General features: G+C 42.4%; 1 protein-coding gene across 1 annotated transcript; it reads left to right on the forward strand.

Moving 5' to 3' along the window:
• Window positions 1–4262: 4262 nt before the first annotated feature.
• LOC110505116 (elongation of very long chain fatty acids protein 6) lies at window positions 4263–19773 on the forward strand. Its single transcript, XM_021584104.2, has 4 exons — window positions 4263–4886; window positions 15440–15571; window positions 16437–16588; window positions 18087–19773. The coding sequence occupies exons 1-4, from the start codon at window positions 4804–4806 to the stop codon at window positions 18545–18547; spliced, it is 828 nt and encodes a 275-aa protein (XP_021439779.1). The 5' UTR covers window positions 4263–4803; the 3' UTR covers window positions 18548–19773.
• Window positions 19774–21082: the final 1309 nt, after the last annotated feature.

Below are 21082 nucleotides of genomic sequence, written 5' to 3' on the forward strand. Positions count from 1 at the left end.
AATCCGTCTGGCCCTGCAGCCTTGTGAATGTTGAGCTGTTTGAAAGTCTTGTTCACATCGGCTGCAGAAAGCATGATCATACAGTTGTCCGGAACAGCTGATGCTCTCATGCATATTTCAGTGTTACTTGCCTCGAAGCGAGTTATTTAGCTTGTCTGATAGGCTTGTGTCACTGGACAGCTGTCGGCTGTGCTTCCCTTTCTAGTCGGTAATAGTTTGCAAGCCCTGCCACATCCGACAAGCGTTGGAGTCGGTAAAGTACGATTCAATCTTAGTCCTGTTTTGACACTTTGCCTGTTTGATGGTTCGTCGGAGGGCGTAGCGGGATTTCTTATATGCTTCCGGGTTAGTGTCCCGCTCCTTGAAAGCGGCAGCTCTAGCATTTAGCTCAGTGTGGATGTTGCCTGTAATGCATTGCTTCTGGTTTGAGGTATGTACTGTAAGTACAGTCATTCGATGCACTAATTGATAAAGCCAGTGACTGATGTGGTGTACTCCTCTATGCCATCGGAAGAATCCCAGAACATGTTCTAGTCTGTGCTAGCAAAGCAGTCCTGTAGTTTAGCATCTGCTTCATCTGACCACTTTTTTATAGAGGAGGAGTCACTGGTGCTTCCTGCTTAAATTTTTGCTTGTAAGCAGGAATCAGGAGGATAGAATTATGGACAGATTGGCCAAATGAAGGGTGCGTGAGAGCTTTGTACGACAAGGTGTCTAGATTTTTTTTCTCTGGTTGCACATTTAACATGCTGATAGAAATGAGGTAAAACTGATTTAAGTTTCCTTGCATTAAAGTCCCAGCCACTAGGAGCGCCGCCTCTAGATGAGCGTTTTCCTGTTTGCTTATGGCTGAGTACAGCTCATTGAGTGCGGTTTTAGTGCCAGAATCAGTCTGTGGTGGTATGTAGACAGCTATGAAAAATACAGATGAAAACTCTCTAAGCAGATAGTGTGGTCTACAGCTTATCGTGAGATATTCTACTTCAGGAGAGCAAAACCTTGAGACTTCCTTATATATCATGCACCAGCTGTTATTCACATATATGCATAGGCCCCCGCCCCGTGTCTTACCAGAGGCTGCTTGCTGTTCTGTCCTGCTGATGGAGTGTATAACCTGCCAGCTGTATGTTCTCAATGTCGTCGTTCAGCCACGACTCGGTGAAACATAAGATATTACAGTTTTTAATGTCCCGTTGGTAGGATGTACGTGCTTTCAGCTTGTCCCATTTATTTTCCAGGGATTGAACATTAGCTAGGAGGACGGAAAGCAAGGGCAGATTAGCCACTCGTCGCCTGATCCTCACAAGGCACCCAGATCTTTTTCCACAAAATCTCTGTTTCCTTCTACAGCGAATCATCATCTGGACCTGGTCGGGTGTCTGTAGTAGTAATCCCTCCCGTCCGACTCATTGAAGAAGAACTCTTAGTCCAGTTTGAGGTGAGCAATCACAGTTCTCATGTCCAGAAGCTCTTTTTGGTTATAAGAGACGGTAACAGCAACATTATGTACAAAACAAGTTACGAACAACATGAAAAAAAAAATGTAATGGTTGGTTGGGCGCCGATAAGACGGCAGCCCTCCCCTCCGGTGCCATCATTAACTGATATCACATACATTATCAAGCATTTCACACATATTATCCAGATACTGACTGTCAGCACTTGGTGGTCTATAGCAGTTTCCCACAAGAATGGGCGTAAGGTGATGCAGGTGAACCTGTAGCCATTTTACTTCCACAGCATTTGACGTGACATCCTCTATAAGATTTATAGAAATATGACTCTGAACATAAATGCTTACACTTTCACCACCGGCACTCTCTTCTGAAGATGATGAAACCATGTATTGCTACCACTGTATCAGCAAAGGTAACATCTAAGTGAGTTTTAGAGATAGTCAGTATATGAATGCTATCTGTTACTAGCAAGATATCGATTTCATGCACCAATTTCATGAACCATATATTCATTTGGGCTATTTTTAGAAAATGCTATTGGGTTCTTGATTGTTTCTATTGCTTTACTGGGAGGTGTAACAGAGGTAGACAAAGGTAGACAGAGGTAGCCAGTAATATTTATGTTTGAGCTGAAGTGCAGGGTGAACATCCTACTAGGGCAAACCGCCTTAGTGCTAACAATATAACTCAGGTTTATAGGTGCATGATTACTGCATACAATAGATGGCATCGTTGTCCACGGGCCCATCACCAGGGTCCATAATGAGCACCTTAACAGTGTGTTCACTGCACTGACAAAACACCACCTCGCTCTCAATGGAGAAAAGTGTTTCTTCTTCGTCCCGCCATTGACTTTGTGGGATTTCGCCTCTCAGTCAAGGTCATTTCCCCACTCCACTCCAACACTGAACCGATCCACCAGATCCTAAATCCAGCCGCTGCTGCCCAGGTAGAGCTCTTCAACCAGACGCTCAAGAATGGCATCAGGGCCCACCTCGCACAAGGGTGAATGTTTGCTATCAGGAGCTATTCATCCACCAGCAGTGGATGAAAGACCGTTTTGACAAAACACGGTGGGTTAGGCCACCAGTCATAGCCGCCTCTGACTTGGTCTGGATCAGATGGCCCAACCTCATCAACAAGCTCCAGTCCTTCTGGTCAAACCCTGTTCAGGTGAGACGGCAGCTTGTACCAGTCACATTCCATCTCTCAGACGGTTCACGCTGACATGCTAGCAGTCTTCACAAAGTGCAAACACCTCCCGGCCCAGGGGTTAACAAGCCCAACCCCGCAGCACTACCAGCCGCCTGGCTGGACACCTCAGCGGCTCTGCCACCTCTGCCTCAGCCTGCTGTACAGTAGAACAGTTATGTTATTGTTACAGTGTTTGACCCTGGGTTTATGTTATACCCTACCCTCCAGGATCTGTATTGTTCAGTTGACGTTAGGATTAAAAGAGTATGGTTTAGCTCTGCCACCTGTGGTCGCATCTATCCTTCAAACTTACAATGACAATTTTCACAGTTGAGGGAAGGCGCATCAGTACACCACGCTGAATCCCAGAATATAGTATGGATCATACGGATCACAAAACTGTGTTAGCCCACAGAACCAAAGCCTAGGGATTAGCTCAGGAAGCTAATGCAAGTCTTCAGGTCTCAGGTGAGGTTACTCATCAGGCGAGCTTGGTTCTCGAAACCCCCTCTGTTACACAGACACGATAATGCAATATGTGCAGACAGAAATAGTACTTCTGTATCACACACTGATGATGAAAGTATTTATTTCTACATCAGGTGATATTTCCTCCCCCTGTCAAATCTAGGACAAGGTTGTGGGAGTCCACTCCATATTGGATGACTGGATGAGGTAAGTCCGAATGCAACCATTCAGTCACATCATCAAGTCAAAGGTACTGTAGACAACTCAAGCTCAGTCCGCATGTCTGAATGTGTGCCTCTGTCTGTGTGTGTGTTTCTTTTCATATGGTTGGTGAAGGGTGAAGCTACACTTCAAGAAAGAAAATCAAGAGCGAGTATCATTGTATTACAATAGGAACGGATAATACATCGACAGGCCTATTTCCAGGCTAAGGTTAAACCCAGTCCGGCCAAAGAATCATGCCCACTTATTGGCAAGATAATAGCTGCCAGGGTACACTCTGATTAGGCTGCTCTCCGGTGATCTGCCAACTCTTGTCTTGGGAAACATCGCTCTTTGATTGCACGAGTTCAGAGAGGTTCAGCCCACTGCGAACATACGCAGGTGCAAACCGATGGAGCAATGCATAATGATACTCCAGCAACCTTCGGCCTTCTTTCCACAGCCTACCACCCTGCTAATAGGACATAACTCCAACTCATGTAGCGAATTCAGGGGACATCCAGGAGCAGAATAGAACCGGCAACTTATGAAGCGAGTGTTAAAATGCCCAGTGTGAAATTATCCACACGGGTGTAACGTCTTGGGAATCCATGCAGGAGTTCCTTATTCAGGTTTGGCCCTCAAGGCAGAGTTGGGTGGAATGAGACTGTACCACTTATGATGGCATAATGTGCATTTGCTCGTTAAGTGGTATAGGTCTCATCCACACTCTGCCTTGGTGACCGAACCTGAATACGGAGTTCCTGCATGGACTGGTGAAGTTGTTACATCCCTATGGAGCATTCCATACAGGGCAGTATAACACTGGCATTATAAGTTGCAGACCTTGCAAAAATACAGAACTCATGTGTGCATTCTGATGTCGTTACACCCCTGTGGAGCATTTCATTCAGGGTATTATAACATCCACAGTTACGGTCAAGCTTAATACCTTATGAAGCATACTGTTATAATTTACTGGCAATAATGCTCTTTGGATGTTGTAATGTATGTTTAGATGCAGTGTTATTAGCACCTGTTATGCATGGATTAGAAAGCATTAGGAATGTGTTCTAATGCAGAATATGGAGTGTTACCAAATGTTGATGCACTATTAGAAGGAATGGAAACTTGGATTCATGTGAAGACTTATTTTTGCTGCACATTTCCCAATAGGCTGTAGAAAGGATGTGCAGTCTCAGTGACTGACCATATAGGCCTTACAGTGACGATCTACTGTACTTGGAGAAGATAACTTACAACGGGCTTTAGGACCTTGAATCCAACTCCTTGTGGGAGAGGGCGTATGCCGGCTCTAGGTGGAAGGCATATAGCCGGACATTCACATTAAGTTGGGAGTTTCTGGCAGTGGCAAGCGCAATGCGAGAAAAGGGGTGTTGCTGAGATAGAGAGAATTCAGTTGAATATAACACATCGTCAGAATATACATTTGTCTCCGTTTATAGGAAAGCTCACAGAGAACATGTCGGTGTTGGCTCTGCAAGAGTACGAATTTGAGAAACAGTTCAACGAGGACGAAGCCATACGATGGATGCAAGAAAACTGGTAGGATAAATGAAATATCATATTGATGTTGGAATGATTGTTGGTGTATATGTAGCATAATATCCTCATAATCTTATAAGTAGAAACAGGAATTTCATCAATAAGAATAATATAGCCTATGTTTCTGGATGCTGCTAACTTCAAGTTTGCAAACAGTTTATGGTCTGCTTATAGGCTATCCTATAAAAAAAGCTCCTATGAAGTTACGAGTATCGTCCGCACACAGTAGTTTACCATATTCACAGCATTGCTATGATGCATATATGCCTGCTGTGCATTAGTTACAATGAATCAAGGAAGGGTCCCTTGGTGTCAGTGAACTGACTGATCATAGCATCTTCTGATGTGACTCTCAGTGATTTGTCAGTGAAGAGAAGTAGTATTAGGCTTTTAGGCATCTTACGTTCACTGCTGCCCAATACTGTTGCTCGTGTGACAACTGGCAGGCTATGAATGAAAGAAACCCGACATTGGTAGGCGGGGTACTGACAGAGGTAGACGGTTATTTTATTACTATTATATTTAGCCTACCGTCCGTCGCGCTCGGGCTTGGAGTCGGTAGGCACGTTTCTCCAAACGGTCAGAATAACTAAACAAACGTGTTAATTCTTTGAAACAGAGCGATACGTCTATGATGCTCACCATTACAACCACATTCCTAAAAAAAAGGTGATCAAATTATAGCCAAACATGAAACATAATGGCACTGCCTGGATCGGCTATATGTTCATGTTCTGGACATATGCTCACCAAAAATGGTTTAAGATCTTATCCCTTATCTTATAAGCAGGTTATGCTCAATCTGCAATCACACCACCCTCTTAATATTGGTAAGTGACTTCAGGAAATAAATCCCCATTATGCATATTGATCATTTTTATAGCCACCAGTGTCCAATTCGTCCACTGAGTTTACCAGTGTTGTAGCCTGTAAGAGGTTACCACTCATGCTTTGGTTTAGCCGAATAAACTCAGCTCCACAATTTATGATGGAGTTGAGCGGCGACTAGTGTGGGCGGAGCGTTTTATTAAAACCTTTTCAGCACCCAAAGAATAGCCCGCAATTACACAGAACAATGTTGTGTGTAATTGCTGGTCTTTGGGTGCTGAAATCAGTCGTGTTTTATTTTGTTCAACTCCATCGTAAATCGTGGAGTTGAGTTTAATGGGCGAGCATGGGTTATAAATTGACTTTCAAACAGATGCTCATAGTATTTATACCGTTTGAAAAACCTTCAATGGACAGGGAGAAATCAAAGTTGTAACGTAGCAACAGCAGCAACCGACACTAATGCCACATGCTGGTTTATGGGTAGGCTACACAACTATAAAGTAGCTCAAATAATGTGTGGTAATTTGTTATAGTAGAAACATTTATGTTGCAATGAGACACTTCATTTAAAATGGAAATGTTCCTGGGTGAGTCCAAATGTGATCCTTGTCAGAATCAAGCTTGTGGAAACATTTGTGCAGGAGCTGTCCATGAGTTGGTACTACCAACTGACCAATAGTGGAAACATTTGTGCAGGAGCTGTCCATGAGTTGGTACTACCAACTGACCAATAGAATGATGTCTGCTGACAAAGTGCTAGCCAATCACATCGCAGCTGATCTGTGCCGACTCTTCTGGGAAGCCTTTGGAGCAGGGATGTCTGCTCTGGCAAGACAATATTGCATGGTTCTAAGAGGAAATAATCATTCATGAGTGGTTAGTCATATTCACCCAAAATAAAATTAAATAGAAAGAGGCGTACAATAGGTTTATGAACATGTAACATGGTTTGAGAGAGATTTTAGAGTAGGAAAAGTAGTTGTAATAGTTGCAACCCTTCAACATAAACTCATAGAGAGGAAAATAAGCATTTAATGTTAACCAACCTGTTTCTTTCTCTGCCATACAGATACAATAACAATGCATTGCTTCATGTGTGATAGACTTTTTGGCACATTTGAACTGCCATCAATCTTTGGGGCCCTATTCAATCAAACCAAATACCTTAATTACACGCTCTGATCCATGTTCTCTTCAAAACAACACTTTCCAACTCTGTGGCACTGTAATTGAAATGTGTTCTCACTATGTGGGAAAAAAACATTTTCTCGCATCACATTTCTTGAATGGGCCACGGTATGTTGAGGCCTACCAAACACCAATGGGAAAGGGGAAATGTTTAATGGTAGGCTGCTAGGCTGCTGTAGTAGCTGGCTATTGACTACTGTGTGATGAAATGGTTGCAGGGATGGACTCTGTAGCAGCCAGTACTAATATGGACTTATGGAAAGTGCACCTGAGTCCAGCGAGAACAAAACCCCTGGGGAAAGGGAGGACAGATGATAAGCTCTTTTGTGAACAACTGCGAACAATCAGGCTAATGCAAACCTTGCCTCAATGTTGTAACAAGGGTTGTTCTCTGCTGCCTCTCAGCTATTGGGGTGCTCAATTATACAAACAGGAGAGAAGAGTAATGGTTGACTCAGCATTTCTGAAAATGGCGTCTGGCCAATCCAGGCTTGCATCACTGCAACGGCTTCTGGGCCGGCTAAGTAAACTGCCCCTGGTGTCATATTTTGTTTGCATAATTCTTTCTCAGGAATACAGTATATAGACATTTCATGGATTAAGGAACGTTTTCTCTTGCAGTGAGCCAACAAATTGGCACTGTGACATTTAGATGATGACATTAAACATATTATTTTCACGAGATCACCGTTCAATTGCAATAGGATAAGCATAATTGTAAACATGAGTGTACGGCTCTGTGCCAGCAAGTGTCCAAACAACAACCTTACAGATCAGTTTAAGATTAAGCCTGGTCTCAATGTCCAGCACACTGTGGCTGCCTGCCACTGAAATACACATATATTCCATTTACCTGCTGAGTCATTCTCACTCAGTTCCCCACAGATGTCCCAATTGCTCAGCGTCAGTGATGGTTGCTTAAGTTGTGTAGTGTATTCAGTCGTTGAAACCCTCAATGGGCTTCCAAGCAATTGGATACCATCCTCTTGGGTGACTGCATGTCATTGTAGAATCAGTTGTTTTGTGCAATTATGAAGGAAGTGCTGTAGACCCCAACAAAGCATGATGGGATACTATGTTAGCTTGTTGCGTGGACATACACTATTTATTGTGCTCTTTGTTCAAATATTGGATGGTTCTGTCAGAGCATTATGATGATAGATTTGTTGCTCTGATTAAAAGTTAGTTGAGGTTTAAATGTGCAAGACAAATGGTATTGTCTGTATACTGCACTGTTGAGGATGTGCCCATTAATGAAAACAGACTTGTAGGTCTTAGGAAGATTACTGTTCCCCCTGCAGTCTCATGTTACTCACGTTACTGATCCAGTCCAACTTGTCTGCTTATTAAATCTTTGTGCAGCTGCCAAGAACATTTGCAGCCTTTTTGTTATGGATTCCTAGAGCTCTAATCACTGGGTGGAAAATGCACTCCCAATGGGTTCATTAGAAAGGGACCCCTACCTCCTAGGAACTCCTATACATTTGAAGGGATTGGAAACTGTAGGTGTAAGCAATATGCGTCTACTTGCCTTCTGATAGCCTGGATGGAATTTGCATCGTATTGCTTATCTGTCCAATTGTTTCAGATCTACAGGAGTTCCTAGAGGGAACAGGCAATGCTTCCTTTTGGAATTCAGCCGAAGTCTTTGGTCCTCAGTTACCCAGTATAATCTTGCCATCACATTCAAATTTCGTAAGGAACCTCCCAGCTATCACATTTAGTTCCTTGGAAGTTGTGGGAACATGTGTTTTTGTTTTCACATTTGTTGTGGGAGCAAAGCCATACGTTTACTGACCGGTAAAACTGAACGTAAAACTGAACAGATGTGAAAATGTTGCCTGTTCTGGGAATGTACATTTTTAGGCTGCAGAGAGGTTCTGAGAACATTTTACTCTGATTCCCTTAAAGTTTTCCTGTGAGGTTTTATTAAAGCTCTGAGATTGGTTATTTTAAGGTTAATAAATAACATTCTAAGAACATTCTCTAAATGTTGTGATCGTTTTGTTATGGTTATTATTTAAAGTTTTCTTAACACTGCAAGAACTACATTTAAATGTTATTTGCTATCTTACTTGGGATTAACTTTTCTGAACTCCAAGCACAGATATCAGTAGGACAACATGGACATGAATTTGTTTTGGCATTAGTAATGAACATACATATATATAAACACACATATAAACACATATATATTGTGACTCGGCATCAGTGAGATTAAAATGTATGATCTTCTGTTCTCTATCCCGGGAATTAGTCCATTGCAACTCCAGGATGGAACTGGCATGTCATGTTTTTTTACGCATACAAAGTTGTTCATTTTAGTCTATTCAAACAGACCCTATTTCAAAGGAAACAACCACTCATTAAGGTCAGGTGTGGCCAATAGGTGGGCATGGCCAACACACCTAAAGCGAGTTTGGTTGACGCTGAGAACGGAATGTACTATATGTTTCCAAACAACATTCTTAGAAACATGGTCTGAACGTTGCTAACGTTTCCTTATGATTTTTATGGAATGTTTCCGTCATGTCCTGAGAACGGAATATGAAGCTTATTGATGTTAATGTGTAGATTTACATTTTTTTAGAACATTCTCAGAATATTGCCAGGAACTGACATTAAAGAGAAACCATATATTCTCTGAATGTTCTGAGAACTGTGCTTCAGTCAGACAATTGTTTTAATATTCCCAGAATGTAGTTAAAATATGACATTAATCAGAACCACATTGGAACTTGTATGGAATGTTCTGTGGAAGTACTATCCATAAAAAGTGTTGTTTAAAGTTTGCCACAAGCCACCTGGGAGACACACCAAACATGTGGAAGAAGGTGCTCTGGTCAGATGAAACCAAAATTGAACTTTTTGGCAACAATGCAAAACGTTATGTTTAGCGTAAAAGCAACACAGCTGAACACACCATCCCCACTGTCAAACATGGTGGTGGCAGCATCATGGTTTGGGCCTGCTTTTCTTCAGCAGGGACAGGGAAGATGGTTAAAATTGATGGGAAGATGGATGGAGCCAAATACAGGACCATTCTGGAAGAAAACCTGATGGAGTCTGCAAAAGACCTGAGACTGGGACGGAGATTTGTCTTCCAACAAGACAATGCAAAATCTACAATGGAATGGTTCAAAAATAAACATATCCAGGTGTTAGAATGGCCAAGTCAAAGTCCAGACCTGAATTTAATCGAGAATCTGTGGAAAGAACTGAAAACTGCTGTTCACAAATGCTCTCCATCCAACCTCACTGAGCTCGAGCTGTTTTGCAAGGAGGAATGGGAAAAAAATTCAGTCTCTCGATGTGCAAAACTGATAGAGACATACCCCAAGCGACTTACAGCTGTAATCGCAGCAAAAGGTGGCGCTACAAAGTATTAACTTAAGGGGGCTGAATAATTTTGCACGCCCAATTTTTCAGTTTTTGATTTGTTAAAAAAGTTTGAAATATCCAATAAATGTCGTTCCACTTCATGATTGTGTCCCACTTGTTGTTGATTCTTCACAAAAAAATACAGTTTTATATCTTTATGTTTGAAGCCTGAAATGTGGCAAAAGGTCGCAAAGTTCAAGGGGGCCGAATACTTTCGCAAGGCACTGTATATTATTTATTTCACAGCAGTTTAGGTAGAGAATCATTGTACTATCTTATTTTGTCACATAAACTGAAATTAGGTGAACTATTCGAGTTTCAGCAACTAGGAAATGGCGGAGCGATTTCGGCGTAGTGCAACTTTAAATAATCGTATAATTTTGGAACTCATTCTTCTTCCCATTTTCATTAAATACACTGCCGTACACATAAAGTAACACTTTTTAGTGTTGGGTTTTGTATAATCACGTCCAACAGATCACTCTCTCTCTGTCAACCTGTCTGGTTTCACAACGCCACAGAATGGAACTTGAATGGGAGTCTATGGCAGGAACGGCAACAACTGGATGATGTCTCAGTCTATCACTATATAGCGCAACCTTTAGAACCTTCCCCCTACTTTGTAGACTTCAAAGCGCAAGCAGTGCAAGTAATTCAAGCAAGGAAGTGAGTTCGGAAAATCTGAAAGTACGCATCTTAGAATTAGATTTCACATACAATATCAACATTATATGCCTGAACTCAGAATCAATAGGGCTCACCCAAAATAATATGGCTAATGTGATTTTCATAATCTAATACAACTGTCGGAGGCTCGCTCCCTCTCGGTTTCCACTAGCTTCCATAGCCACAAATTTAAAACGGGTTAATTTAAGCTTAATTTAGGTATAGGCATTAGGTTAGTAGTGTGGTTAAGGTTAGGTTTAAAATCAGATTTTATGAAGAGAAATTTTAGAAATAGGCAGGGTTTATGACTTTGTGTCTGTGTTGATTAATGACGACTCTCTCCCGCCTCGATTGAGAGCCACACCTCATAGTCCTGTGATTTTCTCAGAATACAAATTGATTAGCATGTCACTCAGTAAATCCACACCCACAAAGTTCCAGACAGTCCAACACTGTTACCAGGCTCTATGGGCCAGAAATTTGATACTGGGGACAAGGTTCGGTTTTATTCAATGCAAGAAATACTGAATCTGTAATATTCAGGACTTATTTATTGCTTGGCCTTATGTATCAGTTTGTTTACGGAACCAAAAGTTTGGCGTACCTCAGGGATCTGACTTGACACCACTACTGATTGCTCTGCTACTGTCCAACCTACAAACAATCAAAGATAGCCAGGGGACAAGGTAGTTCACCCTAAACTTAGCCACCTCACTGTGAGGACAGCTCCAAGACTGAACACACACACACACACTCATCCTCACACTGCAAAGTCAGTGTTACGTAAGGGGAGAAATCTCCTGCTCCAGCTAATACAGATCTAAGTTACACAGCAGGTTAGCTAGCAGCTTTGACCAACACAGCTAGGGGGAGGGGAAGGGCCACTTATTGTGAACTGCTTTGGAAGGTGTATGCAGATCTTGCCCGTGTGTGCAGATCTTGCCCGTAATACAAAGACTCCTTTGTATTATAGAAATTGAGCCAAATAGTTTCTGCCATTGTGAAGTATCTTGCTCAGGTGTGATTTATGTCTTCAGTTAAGATTTGTTTCGAAATGTGTTCACACTTTCGCTAGTCTCTCGCTCAGGTGTGATTTATGCCTTCAGTTAAGATTTGTTTCGAAATCTGTTCACACTTTCGCTAGTCTCTCGCTCTGAAAAAAGGCCTCTTATACTGTTTAAATATTCACAGAGCAAGATCATTATTGCACCGATTTTTCAATAAAGCCCCAAACCAGTGGACATATTCTTCCACAAGTAAATGCACAGAGTTGCAGTACGTGGTTGTCGTTATGATACAGTGTTGTGCCATCCTACATTATGATTAAAACCAGGTTCAGTCATTAGTTCTAATATGACCTAAATATTAAAAGTCATCAATGTTTTATTATATATTTATATATATATATATATAGTTCACGCCACTTGCTAGCTCTGTTTGACAGGATGACCTGATGCATGATGCAGACATACGACGGAATGCTATCCCCACCACTGCTTTGCTCGCTCTATCAGAAATGCATTAGATGAGCCCCTAATGTTGTCTTCGCTCCAGCAGTGGCTTTGATACACAGACTCGGCTACCGCCCAGCGAGTCTCACCCAGCGATAAGGGAATGCATGGGAGCTGCCTGGCTCTCCACGGACTCTGATGATGACTGGCAAAAAGAGAAGCTCTGTTGGATAGTTCTCAGGGATGTGAGAGGTGCAATATACTAATGAAGAAAAATGTCTACCACTGGTTGAGTTGTCAACTAATGGAAATTCAATGTGAAATTAACAAAACGTTTCACAATGTCACTGGATTTAAGTTAAAAGTTGGATGTAACAACAACAAAAAATCCCTTATGTTTATGACTTAAAAAATCGGATCAGTTTTCCACGTCGATTCAGCTTCATTACGTACCATTTACTTACGTTGATTCAACCAGTTTTTGCCAGTTTTTGCCAGTTTTGCCAGTTTTTGCCCAGTGGGTTGTGCCATCACTATTAGTCAGGAACAGCATTTATGGTGTACAGTTTCCTGTAATTTGGGATTTCCAAATAGCATTGCATTTACATTTAAGCAGAGACTTTTTTGTTGTTCTACGAGTTTTCATCTAAATATATCCTGTCTCATGTCGCTTTGTGGTTCAATATTGTCAGAAAGGAGTAGAGTACAAATAAATCAGTCATGAAGAAATGAGTTCAGTGCCAAGAAAGTGACATTTTTTGGGAATTGTTTGAAGTGCAGTGCATACATCTTGTTTCAGGTGAAGATGGATTAGTACACCTTCTCTGATGTTGTCATTCAGAGATGATTGCATATCCCTGACAGCATTTGCATATCCCCTGACAGAGCTGCTCTGTTCTAATTTGCTTAAGAGGCACAGATCTAGGATCAGCTTATACTCCCCCAGTCATAACCTTAACCATGTTGAAAATGCTAAACTGACCAGTGATAAGCATACTGGGGAATCTTCAATGTACTCTGACCGAGGTATAGAGAGGCAGCAAGAGACACATTCAGCCCTGATGGAAGCTCTGACTTGAATGCCCTTGCCACTTGCAGCTACTACGAGTCGTGGAGGCATGATGTGAATTCACACGGACATCTCAAATTAATTTCCATTCCTGGAGGCATAGCTTGGCCACAGCTGAACTGATCAAGCAAGGAGAGAGACTTTGTAGACTTTGACCGTGCCTCAGGTTTTCTCTGATATTCGTGGGTTTTTCCGATTAGCAATACCTCCTCTTATGTTATTGTACCTCATTCACACCGTACTCTGTAGGGCTTTTCACACTACTGAGACAAACCGAACTGAACCAAACCAAGCTGTACTGAGCTGGCCTGGTTACCTGGTTTCTAGGAACTGTGCTGGATTGGACAATGTGAGAAGGAAATAACCGAACCAGCAGAGTTTGGTTTGAGTTCGGTGTGATAGTGTGAAAAGGGTATTTGGTCCTCTACTTCCTAGTATCCACATCTCTGAAGCTTCGTACTGTTATGAGGAATCACACTGAAGGCCATTTATCATTGTGACCTTTAACCTTTTTTTAAAGTCTGAAGACAGCGTGTGAGGAATGTGGGGATTGTTGCTCATCTAGAATTGGCTCTGCCTCTCTAAGTAGGGTGCTTACTCTGAGTCGCTCCGTTCTTCACCCTTGTTTATTTACATCGAAACAACGAAGACATTCTGCGCTCATTGTGTGAAAGCAGATTCCTTTGGACTTTAACTGCACTGCTTTGTCCTTTGTTCAATCAGTTATCAAGCCTGTAAGCTTTCATTTTTTTGCATTTTTCACAAAGAGTGACATGTCGTCAATAACAGTATTGTCCTTTCAGGATATTGTTTTGATGTAAAATTGTTCAGAAGTGTTACAGTGATTCTGTCAGTATTACATTATTCACATGGTCAACACAGGCTACTTAGGGAGTGTCCCTATAGGAAGTTAGGATCTATTACATTTCTATAGTGTTAGGTTGGGGTGGCAGGGTAGCCTAGTGGTTAGAGTGTTGGACTAGTAACTGAAATGTTGCAAGTTCAAATCCCCGGGCTGACAAGGTACAATCTGTCATTCTGACCCTGAACAGGCAGTTAACCCACTGTTCCTAGGCTGTCATTGAAAATAAGAATTTGTTCTTAACTGACTTGCCTAGTTAAATAAAGGTTTATTTTGTTTACAGAGCCTTTTTTGTTGGTCAGGAAACAGTTCTTCCTTCCCTTCAAAGCAAATGGATCTATCCATAAATCCATAAAAGCTAGTGCGCAAAGGTAAACTTCCCATCTACTTCCTAAATGTACATCTGGTTCATGGAAAGAGGATGTTCGTGGTTATAATGTTCGTGGTTATAATGCTTCTGGGAATTGGTTCTGGGAACTTGTGTTGAACTTGTGTTATAAGGATGGGCAGAGCAAAGAAGGTGGACTTTTTAGGTCATATCTCTCCTGCATTGAATCGACAACTCCAAAAACAACTCCAATCTGCCTAGGGGGATGGCAGATAAGCTGAGAGGCGACGCCTTTGCTATCATAGTTAGAGAACTCAAGCATAATGACAAGCCACATTTTCTTCCTCAATCTAAACTTTGATCGTAATTACCCTAAATGAGCTTTCTCCTTTTTCCTCTCTTCAACCATTTTTCACAGGGAAGCTACGCAAAATAGTGCACTTCTCTCCTGGTTCTTGTAGACCTCGTCAGCTGAAAAGAGCAATAAACAGTGCTGTTGCCACCATACGAAGCTGATGGTGCAGAATGGAGAAGGGGAGTTATTGCCATTTACGTTTTTTTGCAAGGCCTAGGGTTTTTCCCCAAAAATCTCATCAAATCACATTTAATTCGTCACGTTCGCCGAATACAACAGGTACATTTCAGCCTTACCGTGAAATGCTTACTTACAAGCCCTTAACCAACAATGCAGTTCAAGACATAGAGTTATGAAAATATTTACCTCAGGTAGCAGTGAGTGCCGAATGTGTAATGTTCACAAAACTTCATCCTTTACAGGAAGAAGTCTTTCCTCTTCTCAGCCCTCTATGCTGCCTTCATACTAGGCGGTCGCCGTGTGATGAAACGAAGGGAGAAGTTTGAGCTGAGGAAACCGTTGGCACTGTGGTCCCTCACTCTCGCAGTATTCAGGTAAGAGGCAACAGATATTTTCAACACCGGTCCAGTTGTTATGGGCTTTCGTTTTTTTGTTGTTGCTCGATTTCAATTTCGAGGTTGGCTCTGTTTGGGTGTGGCTTGCCCTGATTTGAATTGTCCTCATTGGTCAGGATGTGTTGCACCTGTCGCCTCATTAGTCAGTCGGTAGTTTCACCTGTGCTTGCAGAGTGGCTGGCGGAGTTCTCAACTTGGCATGAGCGACGTCGGAAGAGCGACACCGCTGTTTAGCTCTTCCTCTTTAAGTTTTTATCTCGTGTCTCCCCTGTTTGGTTTGCTCCACGTTTATTTGCACTCCCTTACCTATGTTGTTGTGGGCTTTCCTTTCCATTAGTTTGTCTGCTGTCAGGCAAATCTAGTGGACGTCCATGGTGAGTGTTTGTTAGGACCTTACTTGAATTGGCTTGGCAAGCACCCAGTCAGTAAGTACCCCTAGTGATGCCTTTTAGAACCCATTTTAAAACCTCACCTGTTTCGTTCTGGTTGTCAGTTGGGTAATTTGTTAGTTCCCTATTTCTGTTGAGTGATGATTTTTGGTTTCTTATTGGGGAACGTAACACAGTCAATGCACATGCTGTAAGCATGTTGTATAGCATTAAATAGCTATATATAACTATCGGGTCAATTTTAAAGTTATGTTCCGGATAGTTTTGAGTAAAGAACTCACTGTGTAGAAGTCCTCGTGCTGCAAAATGTTCACGTGTGTGCATAGGCAGTAGTTGTGTAAACAACGATGCTGTACAAACTTTGCTGTGGCAGGAGTGACCGTATTCCAGGGTTCTTGGGCTTGACTTAGTGTATTCTGCTAACTGTTTTCTCTGTCTGTCTCTCTCATGTCCAGTATATTTGGTGCTGTCCGCACTGGGAGTTACATGACGTACATTCTGATGACTAAAGGGCTCAAGCAGTCAGTGTGTGATCAGAGCTTCTACAACGGGCCGGTCAGCAAGTTCTGGGCCTACGCCTTTGTGCTCAGTAAAGCACCAGAATTGGGTAAGATGACTGACTTCTACTACTACCACTACTAGTATACTACTACTACTACTACTAGTATACTACTACTACTACTACTACTACTACTACTACTACCATTATCTGTAATAACGTGTTTTACATGTGAATGTATTTTTGTGTCCATTGTGGTTTATGAGACTTTGTGGTATTAGACATATGAAAATATGTTAATAATTTACATGAAATATCTCTGCCCCCATGTGGCTGAAATAACCCACCCGAGGATCGGCACACGGATCTGTAGGCATGAAAATGCTGCCATGTCAGACATTTCACACACAGTAGCACAAGAAACAAATGACGTCTTCGATGATCTTTTCTGTCCTCAATTGCCTCAGCGACAGGCGTGCCCTCTCACCCCAACGGGGGAAAGTTTGGATGACCTTTCACTCGTCCGCAAAGACTGTCTGGGAATACATTTTCTTCCTGTGTAGCCCTTTTGTATTTGCCCAGTCCTGCGGTCACTGGGGCTCCACACCCTGTCAGCTCTGAGTACGAGCCCATAGCAGGAGCTCCCTCTCAGGGGCACATGGAGGGGGATAGAAGCCCCTACCCTTAACTTGGTTCTAGAGCTTTGGTTGGGTGGAGCCAAACCTGCTGGCCCGTGACCAGCACATTGAGGCCTGCAAATGGAACATAGCAGCCACTTAGCCAAATCACTGCTTGCTGTCACAGAGGCATATGGGAGGCAGAGAGATAAAGAGCAGAGAGAGAAAGAGAGCAGAGAGAGAGAGAGCAGAGAGAGAACGAGAGCAGAGAGAGAGAGAGAGCAGAGAGAGAGAGAGATGCTGTACAAACACACACTCTTACACACACAGACGGGGGCACAGAGCTAACTCTGAATCCTCTGGTAGTTTTCCACTTTCAAGCAGTGGGTTCACCAATTAGTCAGGTATGGTGGGCCCCGTTTTGCAGAGCAAAGTTTAATTTTTTTCCCCAAACCTTTAAAACCGATACACCCTTGAGACTGATCTGTTCGCAGACATTGTTATTATATGTTGACGTGAAAGTACACCTACAGCATAAAGATTGTGAGTGAACCCACAGTGCATTTCATCTGTGATTAAATTCGGACCTAGATGTATTAAACAGGACCAGATATACAGTAATCACTTATAAAGGCAAATATAAAGCCAGGTTGTAGAGCACAGTAAAGATGTATTTGAGTCCTCACTTCGTCTTATCACGCCTAAATGTTGTCATCATGATCTTACAATATTGATGTGCCAAGAACATGAGTATTAGAAGATAACACCGAAGTAGAACTCAGTGCTAGTAATAAGTGTTACCTGAAATGGAAGGTCTGAGCTTTTGTTCCTTTCAATTTGTAACGGTGAAATGTCAATTTCCTTCCCCTTTTCTAACTCTTTCTCTCTCTCAATGTCTCTCACTTTTTGTATACTTTCTCTGTCCTTCCCTCATTATTCCATCTCTCTCTCTCTCTCTCTCTCTCTCTCTCTCCACACCCACCATGCAGGTGACACCCTGTTCATCGTGCTGCGGAAGCAGAAACTCATCTTTCTCCACTGGTACCATCACATGACTGTTCTGCTGTACTCCTGGTATTCTTACAAGGACATGGTGGCCGGCGGCGGCTGGTTCATGACCATGAACTACCTGGTCCACGCCGTCATGTACTCTTACTACGCCCTGAGGGCGGTCGGCTTCAAGGTCTCAAGGAAATTCGCCATGTTCATCACGCTCACGCAGATCACCCAGATGCTGGTGGGCTGCGTGGTGAACTACCTGGTGTACTCGTGGATGCAGCAGGGTCAGGAGTGCCCGTCGCACGTGCAGAACATTGTGTGGTCCTCGCTCATGTACCTCAGCTACTTTGTGCTCTTCTGCCAGTTCTTCCACGAGGCCTACATTGACAAGACCAAGAAGGCCACCGCAGCTAAAGCAGAAGCCGCCGCAGCCGCAAGGAAGACCCAGTAGACGCGTTTGGGAGGAAAAGAAAGAAAGAAAGAAAGAAAGAAGAGGATGTACTCGAGTCGCGGTAAACAATGACTGAGGAGATGAGGAGAATTATCCTAGGAATGGATGGAGAGATGTATGGGTGATGGATAGATGGCTGGGTGGAGGAATGAAAGTGGGAGGGTAGGCTGGGGTTGTGTGGAACATGCAGGAACAAAAGGCGGGCTGCTGTCTGCTTGTGCTTTAGAATACTACTAACGTGCAAATGTCAAATCCTTTGCTTTGATGGAGGTGCCATCTCTAGAGAGCTGCACTGTAGAAGGAAGCACTACCTACCAAGGCGACAAACAGTCAGTGTGTCTTTCACCTGATGTTCCTTTGGCTCCCACTTGATTCTCCATATTTATTATAAAAAATATAAAATAATATCAAAGGGACAGTTACATTTATACCAGATAAAGGAAGTACATCTACCTGAAAGGTGTTACTTGATAAATAGGAAGTGTATTGGTACTTATGAAGAATGAGGTGGCTTCAATTTACGATTGAAACCAATCTAGGTGTTTTTTGTCAATGTCTTTTCTTCATCATTCTGTGTTTTTCTGTTTTGCTATGTCGAATTGTTTTAGACACTGGGAGTGTGTGAGAGGTAGACTTTTGTAAGACGGCTGATGTATGTTCGGTGGACGACTTGTACCGATGGAGTGAACGACACTGTAACCTCTGTATCCATCTTTGCAACACAACATTTTCTCAGGTCTTAGGTTCCTCTCTATTCTTTCACAAAATAAGCATGTCATCTTGATAAAGATCTTGATCAAGATCAGATATGGGCTTAAAGATGCTAAAAGGCATCGAAGGGGAAGGCTGCTTAATTAGATACAAACATCTGATCTGAAGGCCCATTGGAGAAAATAAATCACGTGACCACACTGGATGTTATGTGTCATGATAGGAAACGGAGTCTGACAGTGACCTGTTCACCTGCCTGTAATGACCTCACAACGTCACCGACCACATTGGAAAGTGAGACGCAATACATTTCCAAAGAGTTTAACGAAAGAAAGGGGTCTCGGAAAAAGGCCTTGAGACATTTTTTTGTTTAAGAAAAAAGCATGCAGTTGTCAAAATTCACTGTTATAACACTTTAAGTAACCGGTGTCTTTTAATGGTGTCTGTCACGCTATTGTTCATGGGATATTAACGTATGAACCAAGAGTGCAAACAAAGGAGTGTTTTGCTGCCAACGGTGTCATGTCTGTTTATTTTATTCTCAGCAACGACTATCTTGGCGTCAGTCGTTAGTGGTTTAGTTGTATGTCAGTGAAGGCAAAGAGCACACATCAAGGGGAAATCATGCCACAGCCATAAGCAGCTTGTATTACCACAGCCGTAAGCAGCTTGCACATGTGTGTGAGAGCCGCACGTGTGTGAGAGCGTGTGAGGAAGTGACCTTTTGCACCTCGTCTATTTTGCATATTGTTATTTTTCTTAACAAAGAAAATAAACGGGTTAAATTGCATACCAGGGGTATGGTCTGGCCAAAAGATAGCAGAGATTCCACCTGCTAGTTTTGGCTGAGAAACCGAAGCCCACAACAACATCATGGTAGATCATGTCTCTAGTGTCTGTTGGATACTTCGCACACAGCTACACTACACAAAGAACATAATTTGAAACGTGCCTCGTAGGTACGACGCAAATGAGGTCCATCAAAGCTAAGGCAATTAAATGACCTGAGGTCGCGGGGAATTTTATAAACCACTTGCAGAAGTAACTGCATCTCACAAATTATGATGAAAATAATTGACACCGCACGTTATTCTATAACATGTTGGTAAAAAGTAAAACTAGAATGATCTCCTAAGCGAGAAGATACGAAAGAGAGAGAACAACCTTGCAATGGATAGCAACAAGCGTATCTGTCTGCACAAGTGTCACAAACCCAGCAATCAGGTTTACAGTAGATGCTAATACATTGTCAACTTTGTCGGCGCACATGAGTATCTACCCTGCAATTGGTTCAATTATAGTCCAGGTGGGTGATAAGCAATCATGCAACACTTATTGTTACTATCGTCATAGAGGTTATTCGATGGCTGTCTACTTGAACGCGCTTCGAAAGATAAACAAGTTATTGTCAGATAAACTCAGTATCCTTTCTATTCCGCTGTATCTCCGTTACCATAGGCACTCCATTTTAGAGAGTTGGTCAAAATTGAGATTAGGCTGTGTGTGTGTGTGTGTGTGTGTGTGTGTGTGTGTGTATGCTTACAGTGCTCATTTCTGTCACTGCTAGTAGTATGTATCATACAGTACAGCCTTTTCATATATAGACCTACTCTGCATAAGTCTACTTCACATTGGCTTCATTTTTTTGGCGAGAAGGATCACGTTACGATGAGGAATATGAAGTTATACGAATTCTATGAAGTCAGTGTATGTTCAATCTATGTTCATGTCTTTGAAATGTTTACTTAGGCTGGTCTAACAAATGGTTAAACGTTGCACCAATGCATGTTCCCAAGCTCCGCAATGTCAATTGATTCAAGCTCA

Source organism: Oncorhynchus mykiss, chromosome 31, assembly GCF_013265735.2.
Source record: "Oncorhynchus mykiss isolate Arlee chromosome 31, USDA_OmykA_1.1, whole genome shotgun sequence".
Classification (NCBI taxonomy): Eukaryota; Metazoa; Chordata; class Actinopteri; order Salmoniformes; family Salmonidae; genus Oncorhynchus; species Oncorhynchus mykiss.

Bases quoted from the DNA above. Each gene is read 5' to 3' on its own strand.
- LOC110505116 (XM_021584104.2), top strand. From the start codon at position 4,804: ATGTCGGTGTTGGCTCTGCAAGAGTACGAATTTGAGAAACAGTTCAAC. The intron at 15,572-16,436 runs GTAAGAGGCAAC...TCTCATGTCCAG, and splicing joins CTCACTCTCGCAGTATTCAG to TATATTTGGTGCTGTCCGCA. The intron at 16,589-18,086 runs GTAAGATGACTG...CCCACCATGCAG, and splicing joins CAGTAAAGCACCAGAATTGG to GTGACACCCTGTTCATCGTG.